The 7927-nt window shown below is 43.1% G+C and overlaps 1 protein-coding gene across 3 annotated transcripts in view; it reads right to left on the reverse strand.

Annotated features, from left to right (window-relative positions):
• katnal2 (katanin p60 subunit A-like 2) overlaps nucleotides 1-6841 on the reverse strand; it is a 41055-nt gene extending 34214 nt beyond the window's left edge. For 2 of the 3 annotated variants that reach the window (XM_078227875.1, XM_078227715.1), the window contains exons 1-3: nucleotides 6770-6835; nucleotides 2764-2930; nucleotides 470-512 (exon numbers count right to left, since the gene is read on the reverse strand). In XM_078227875.1, coding sequence (XP_078084001.1) covers nucleotides 470-512; nucleotides 2764-2836 — 116 coding nt within the window. In that variant the 5' untranslated portion in view covers nucleotides 2837-2930; nucleotides 6770-6835. Of the gene's footprint in view, nucleotides 1-469; nucleotides 513-2763; nucleotides 2931-6769 lie in introns of all 3 variants that reach the window. The other variant, XM_078227790.1, reaches the window with a different exon arrangement.
• Between the last annotated feature and the right edge of the window lie 1086 nt (nucleotides 6842-7927).

Consider the following 7927-nt stretch of genomic DNA (forward strand, 5'->3'; position numbering starts at 1 on the left):
CTTCTTCGAAGTCAGCAGTGAATGCCCTTATTTCGCGGAACTGCTAATCCAGGCCCAGATATTTTGCATTCCTGGCTGAATAATTGCTTTGATGTGGAGATGCCGGCGTTGGACTAGGGTGGGCACAGTAAGAAGTCTCACAACACCAGGTTAAAGTTCAAACAGGTTTATTTAGAATCATGAGCTTTCAGAGTCCATGATTCCAAATAAACCTGTTGGACTTTAACCTGCAGTTGTAAGACTTCTTACTGAGTAATTGTTTGTTTGATTTACAGGAGAGTGAATCACACGTATCAGCAGGAATTGCCAAATTCAGCAGAGGACAGAAAAAGCAAAATGTTGCCCCACTGTATGAAATTAAGGTGATATTTAAATTAGAGATACATGATACGAATGAGTTAAGAAAAATAAATGTTTTCATGGTGGTCTGTAAAACCCCCCATGTTATATTTAGATTTTTCTCCTTTACCTCTTTAGTTTTCCTCCACTCCGTGATTGTAATTTTGTATTTTCTATAAAAGCAAAATAAATATAAAGTAAGAAAATACTGTAAATTAAAAATTATCTCCAATCTTTTCACTTTAAGCACCTTTGGATGTTTAAATGAATAAAAGGTGAAAACAGTTAGTGGAGAAAATCTAGAAAAAACCCATTCAGGCAAATAAAACTAGTTTAGATCATATCAACCCAGAATTATATTATAGAACCTACATTCTGTACAGAGAAATCTCAATTTTACCCAAAATGGGTCCAGTTCTTTCTTGAAGGATTACAGCAAATAAATAAGCATTCATCATACAAATTGATAATCGGTTCTGCAATTCGACCACACTCTGAGGGGAAAAATAGTCTAACATTCAAGCTAGTTCTGTCCTTAGCTTTGTAAATATTACCTCTGGTCCTACCCAACCTATCCACCTGAAATAATTTGTTTACATGAGCACAATATAGTCCTTTCATTATTTTATAAACCTTGATCAAAGAGTCTTCACTTAAAGTTTAGACTGATCTGTGCAGCCATGGTGTTTTAGACTGGGATTAATCTTGTGGTCCTCTTAAACCCTATCCAAAGTCACAGCACAATAGCACAGTGGATAGACCTGCTGCTTCACAGCACCAGGGACCCGGGTTCGATTCCTGGCTTGGGTCACTGCCTGTGTGGACTTTGCACGTTCTCCCCGTGTCTGCGTGGGTTTCCTCCGGGTGCTCCGGTTTCCTCCCACATTCTAAAAGACGTGCTGGTTAGGTGCATTGATCCGAACGGGTGCCGGACTATGGCAACTAGGAGAATTTCACAGTAACTTCATTGCAGTGTTAATGTAAGCCTTACTTGTGATTAATAAATAAATATCTCCACTGTGCAAGGAGACCAAAAATTCCACAAATGCTCATGATACAAGCCTAAGTCAAATTTCCAATGCCCAAAATAAAGAGTTTAAACAAGATTTTAAAAGTATGTGCTTCACAGTAGCATGAATGCATTTGTCCATTAAATTGTCTCATTAACAATTATAAAATTGTGATCTCAGTCTCTTGCAAAAACTTAGAATTTAGATTGTATAACTGAGCATTTGTAGAGAAGCTAAATTCCTCAGATGCAGTAGTACTAGTAACTTATATCAATGGAACAGTTATCTTTAGCATCAAAAATTTTCTACTCAATTCTAAAGTTATTTATTAGTCACAAGTAGGCTTACATTACACTGCAATGAAACATAGAAACATAGAAACCCTACAGTGCAGAAGGAGGCCATTCGGCCCATCGAGTCTGCACCGACCACAATCCTACCCAGGCCCTACCCCCACATATTTACCCGCTAATCCCTCTAACCTACACATCCCAGGACTCTAAGGGGCAATTTTTAACCTGGCCAATCAACCTAACCCGCACATCTTTGGACTGTGGGAGGAAACCGGAGCACCCGGAGGAAACCCACGCAGACACGAGGAGAATGTGCAAACTCCAGTTACTGTGAAAATCCCCTAGTCGCCACACTAACCTGTTCAGGTATACGGAGGGAGAATTTAGCATGGCCAATGCACCTAACCTGCAGATCTTTGGACTGTGGGAGGAAACCAGATCACCCGGAGGAAACCCACGCAGACACAGGGAGAACGTGCAAACTCCGCACAGACAGTGATCCAAGCCGGGAATCGAACCCGGGTCCCTGGCACTGTGAGGCAGCAGTGCTAACCACTGTGCCGCCTTTCTGAAAAACAGGATGACTTTTTTAAAGCTCTGAGGTAATATTTTCCTTTTTTTTTGCAAAGGTGTGTGACTGGATCAGAAAATGACAACGTTCCGCTCTACACCTGTTACATCTTTTATTTAATGTTATAGGAAATGCATTAACTTAAAGGAGTGAGATTAATGAGCCATGGTGAGAGGCTGTGAAAAGGAACAATAGAGATGGAGAGCATAAGAGAGAGAGAGAGAGAAGAGAGGGAGGGTGATATTTAATGTTATTGTTAGTTAAATTTTCAATATAAAAAGACAACTGAGTTTTGAAGCCTATCATATACATATATATCTGATAGCTAGAAAGGGTAACTGTTAATTCCTTGCACCTGAAAGACAGGTCCTAAAACCCATGATACAAAGAAAAAGGTGAAAACACACACAGAAAAATGCATAAGTAACAATTTTATATACACACCAAACACCATAAACTTTCTATAGAATTTTGACTTTGCAGAGCAGAATGAGTTAACTATCCATGTATGCAGTTGCATTTTGACAAATTGCGACCATGCATAACTTACCATCGTCAGCTGATTTTTTAGTTAATTTTGGATACCGTTGAAACTTGACATAATAGTAGCTCTCATATTCCATTAGGATGGTTTCCAGGTCAATATTATCGCAAACTTCAAAACGTCGTAATCCTAGACTAGTTTCTTGTTCCAGTGTATTTGCCGTATCTATATAACTATTGAATTACAGAGAGTACAGAAATGCTGTTTGATTGTATAGTTCAAACATGGAGAAAACAGAAACTGACAGAACTATGCCACCCCAAAGAAAATTTGGAAAAGCAAAAATAAAACACTTAGAAATACACAAGATTGTTCCATGGCCTGACGGGACTAATTCCATTATTCAAATTCTCATTTTTTGACCTTATTCCACATTTAGAAAAGAGATGCACTTAAATGTTTTTAGAAAGCAAACCTATTTTCCAAAATGTGTGGATACAATGAGATGCAATGTGATTAAATGTTAATGGGACTTTGAAGTTATTCCTCCACTGACTGCAAACAATTAAGCAAAGTGATAGTTCATTCCGGTAATCATTGTTGGGAGGCCTCTACTCCGAGGCTATTAGTGGGGTTTATCTGGCACAGATCCTTCTCTTGTGCAAATACAGTTAAATAAAAACTCACCAACAACTAGGTTTTCAAAAAGACAATACTAAATCAAATTTTTGACAGACTCGAAGTTAGAATACAGGAAGCTAGGTGCAAGTGATTAGTCAAGCAAGATGACCCAATTATGTTAGGAAGCAGCAGAAGTTATTATTTTTTATTATTATGCATCCAAGCTGTGCAGATTTAATGAAGTGGATCCAATTAATTGAATGTTCACTTGCTCTGATAGCAACCTATATGCAGCATTGTATTAACAAGAGATTGCATTCAACATTGTAAAGTATCTCGAGGCACTTCACAGGAACATTATCAAAGAAACTTAGGACAGGTTAAAGATAATTTAGGTAAGTTTAAACAGAGTATGAAAGGAGATGAAAGAAGTGGACAGGTTTAAGTTACAGAAATAGGGAAGGGTCAAGGCCAGATAGATTTGAAAACAACAATTAGAACTTTAAAATTGTGGCATTGATGGACCAGGGACAATTTTTAAAATTTATTCATGGATGTGGACGTTGCTGGCCAACATTTATTGACCATCCCTAATTGCCCTTGAGAAGATGGTGATGAGCTACCTTCTTGAACCGCTGCAGTCCATATGGTGCAGGTAAACCCACAGTGCTGTTAGAGAGGGTGTTTCAGGATTTTGATCCAGCGACAGAGAAGGAACAGCAATATATTTCCAAGTCAGGATGGTAAGTGGCTTGGAGGGCAACTTGCAGGTGGTCTAGCTGCCCTTATTTTGCTACATGGTAGCACTTGAGGCTTTGGAAAGTGCTGCCTAAAGAGCCTCAGTGAGTTCCTGCAGTGCATCTTATAAATGGCACACACTGCTGCAACTGTGCACTGGTGCTGGTTGAAGTAAATGTTTAAGTTGGTGGATGAGGTGCCAATCAAGCTGATTGCTTTGTCCTGGATGGTGTCAAGCTTCATGAGTGTTGTTGGAGCTGCACTCATCCAGGCAAGAGGAGTATTCCATCATATTCCTGACTTGTGTCTTGAGATGGTGGCCATGCTTTGGAGAGTCAGGAGGTGAGTTACTCGTTGCAGGATTCTGGACTCTGACCTGCTCTTACAGCCACAGTATTTATATGTCAAGTCCAGTTCAGTTTTTGGTTAATGGTAACCCTCCAGGATGTTGATAGTGGGGGATTCAATGGTGGTAATGCCCTTGAATGTCAAGGGAGATGATTTGATTATCTCTTGTTGGAGATGGTCATTATCTGGCACTGGTGTGGGATGAATGTTATTTGCCACTTGTCAGCCAAAGCCTGGATATTGTCCAGGTCTTGCTGCAGATGGCCATGAACTGCTTCAATACCTGAGGAAATGCTGATCATTGTGTAATCACCAGCGAAAATCCCCATTTCTGACCTTTTGATAGAGGGAAGGTCATTGATGAAGTAGCTGAAGATGTGGGGCTTTGGACACTACCCTGAGGGACTCCTTCAGTGATATCCTGGAACTAAGATGGTTGATCTCCAACAACCACAACCATCTTTCTTGCTAGGTATGACTCCAATCAGTGAAGAGTTTCACCTGATTCCTATTGACACTAGTTTTGCTAGGGATCCTTGCTGCCACATTGGGTGAAATGCTTTTTTAAGCTCTCGCTGCCTTTACATCAAGGGCAGTCTCTCTAACCTCAGCTCTTTGTCCATGTTTAAACCAAGGTTGTAATGAGGTCAGGAGTCGAGTGGCCCTGGCAGAACCCAAACTGAGTGTTAGTGAGCAGGTTATTGCTGGGTAAGTGCTGTTTGATAGCACCGTTGACGACACTTTCCATCACCTTACTGATGATCGAGAGTAGACTGATGGGGTGGTAATTGGCTGGGTTGGATTTGTCCTGCCTTTTGTATACAGAACATACATGGGCAATTTTCCACACTGCTGAGCAGATACCAGTGTTGTACCTGTACTGGAAGAGCTTGGCTAGGGGAGCGGCAAGCTCTGGAGCAGCAGTCTTTAGTTATATTGCTGGAAAGTTGTCTGGGCCCATAGCCTTTGCAGATCCAGTGCCTTCAGCTATTTCTTGATATCACTTGGAGTAAATCGAATTGGCTGAAGACTGACTTCTGTGATGCTGGGGACCTCAGGAAGAGACTGAGATGATCATCCACTAAGTGGGTCAATGAGCCAAGGGTGGGTGAACTGGACCTGATGGGAGTTAAGTTACTGGTCAGCCGCGGGGGGGCGCTGCCGCGCCGTCGTGGGACGGGGGGGGCCGCCGCGCCGTCGCGGGACGGGGGGGCGCCGTACTGTCACGGGACGGGGGGGGGGGGCGCCGTACTGTCACGGGTCGGGGGGAGGGGGTTACCGCGCCGTCACGGGACGGGGGGGGGGCCGCCGCGCCGTCACGGGACAGGGGGGGGGCCGCCGCGCCGTCACGGGACCGGGGGGGGGTCACCGCGCCATCACGGGACGGGGAGGGGAGCCGCCGCGCCGTCACGGGGGGGGGGCTGCCACGCCGTCACGGGACGGGGGGGGGGCCGCCGCGCCGTCACGGGACTGGGAGGGGACCGCCGCGCCGTGGCCGGACAGGAGTGGGCCGCCGCACTGTCGCCCGGGGGGGGGGGGGGGGGGGGGGGGGGGGGGGGGGGGCGCGCCACTGCCGGATGGGGGGGGCCGCCTCACTGTCGCTGGACGGGGTGGTTGCCGCGCCATCGTGGGACGTGTTTCGTGTGCAGGAGAGAGGGGACGGTGAGTGTGCGAGAAGGTTCAGTGCGCATTCATGGGAGGGAGGGCCGGTATTTTTTTAAAGAGAACTTTCTAATTATTACTAGAATACCCACTCCTAAAGTGGGTATTACTTCTAGGGGTAATGTTAAGGGCCCATGGGAGGGGCCATGTAGCTGGTGAATGTATTTCTTACTGTTCCTAATATATGTTTACATTTGATTTCTGTATTCGCACCTATTTCATGGCAAAATGAAGGGGCTTCGACATGCTGAGAATGCTTGGGCTTCCCCGCTGCTCTTGTGAGATCACTAGGAGTTTCCCAAAAGTTTGGGAAATTTTGGTCTAGTCCAATCAGATAATGACTGGTGTTAGAGATGGAGTCAGTAGCTAGGGAATGATGTTTGTGTTGGGGACCAGAATTGGTGGCTGAAGACAAACACTAAATTTGTATCACATAGATGGGTTTCACTGGTCGGCGCAACATCGAGGGCCAAAGGGCCTGTACTGCACTGTAATGTTCTATGTTCTATTCTTTGAATTAAAGGTAGCAAGATAAAACACAGAAACAAAAATGAAGTTGGCAAAATTAATTGAAAATTATGAGGGTGTAAGGAAAATTAGGGAAACAGATTAAAGTGACCTGCAGGAAAAAACAAGGTCTGCAGTTAGCAATCTTAATGTACTTATCTCCTGGTGAGAAGCAAGCAAGAGACATTGCACTCACCCTTCTTCAGTTAAGTGGTGCAGAATTAGAATCAATAGATTTTTGCGCCGAGCTTCTGATCGAATTTCATCCTGCAAATAAGAGTCAGAGATATTATTAGCATTGTTAATATATTAGCAAATTTATCACACATCCAGTAAATTACCATTTATTGTAAAACATTTTAGGAATCAAAAATCTACAGGCTAAATCCTCGCACTGATTCTGCAAGAGTTGCAGGGTCAGCAGGAGAAGAAAATTTGATGAGCCTAGCAAGAACCGATGTTAGAGAAACATCTGTAGTGCCTATTTTCTCCATGCAGCATGAAAATCTGGCAACATTTAAACAGTCACGAAACTCCTCTATTATCCCATTCTTGGTCAGCAGGACTGATCCAAATTTTAAGGCAAGTAAATATTACTCTTTCTTCAGGTTCCACGTTTGCCAAACCGGAGGCTATTGCTAGCTAGGCCAGCATTTATTACCCATCCATAATTGTCCAAACACACATGACATAAAGCAAAAAGGATAGCACACCATATATGCAAAACTTCATATGCAAGGAGCACAATCTACAACTATTTATCTGGTGATTCTTCCCATTGTTGACTGTGGAATCTAGTCATATGTATTTTGGTTGGAAGAATAGGGAGGCCTCCTTATTCTTCTTGAAAAATAAGATTATATACAGGATAGGAAAGCAAGGGATTTAGAGATGATATATATACTTAAATCACTGAAAGCAGCCAGGCAGGTTAGGAAGGTCATATAAAAAGTAAACAAAGCACTGGGGTTAAACTTTCAGAAGGCTAGAATTGAAAATCAGAGAAGTTATATTAAACATATAAAACTTTGGTTAACTTTGGTCTCTATATTGTAATAAATAAATGGAGGCATTGGAGAGGGTTTAGAAAAAATTGACAAGGATGATACCAGAACTGAGAGATTGGGCAAGATTTTACGGCCTTGCTCGAATGAGACGAAAATACCCGCCCAAGGTCAACGCCCCTCTCGTGGAGAGGGGGGCAGTAGAATTCCAGCGATTATATCCATCAGGAAAGATTGAACAAGCTGGATCGCTTTTGTGTAGAAAAGAGAAGGCTTGGGTAACCTGATAATGGTCTTTAAGGGAATGAAAGAATTTGACCACATATCCCCATCATCACCAAGACCACATA

This window comes from Mustelus asterias, chromosome 1, assembly GCF_964213995.1.
Source record: "Mustelus asterias chromosome 1, sMusAst1.hap1.1, whole genome shotgun sequence".
NCBI classification, from domain to species: Eukaryota; Metazoa; Chordata; class Chondrichthyes; order Carcharhiniformes; family Triakidae; genus Mustelus; species Mustelus asterias.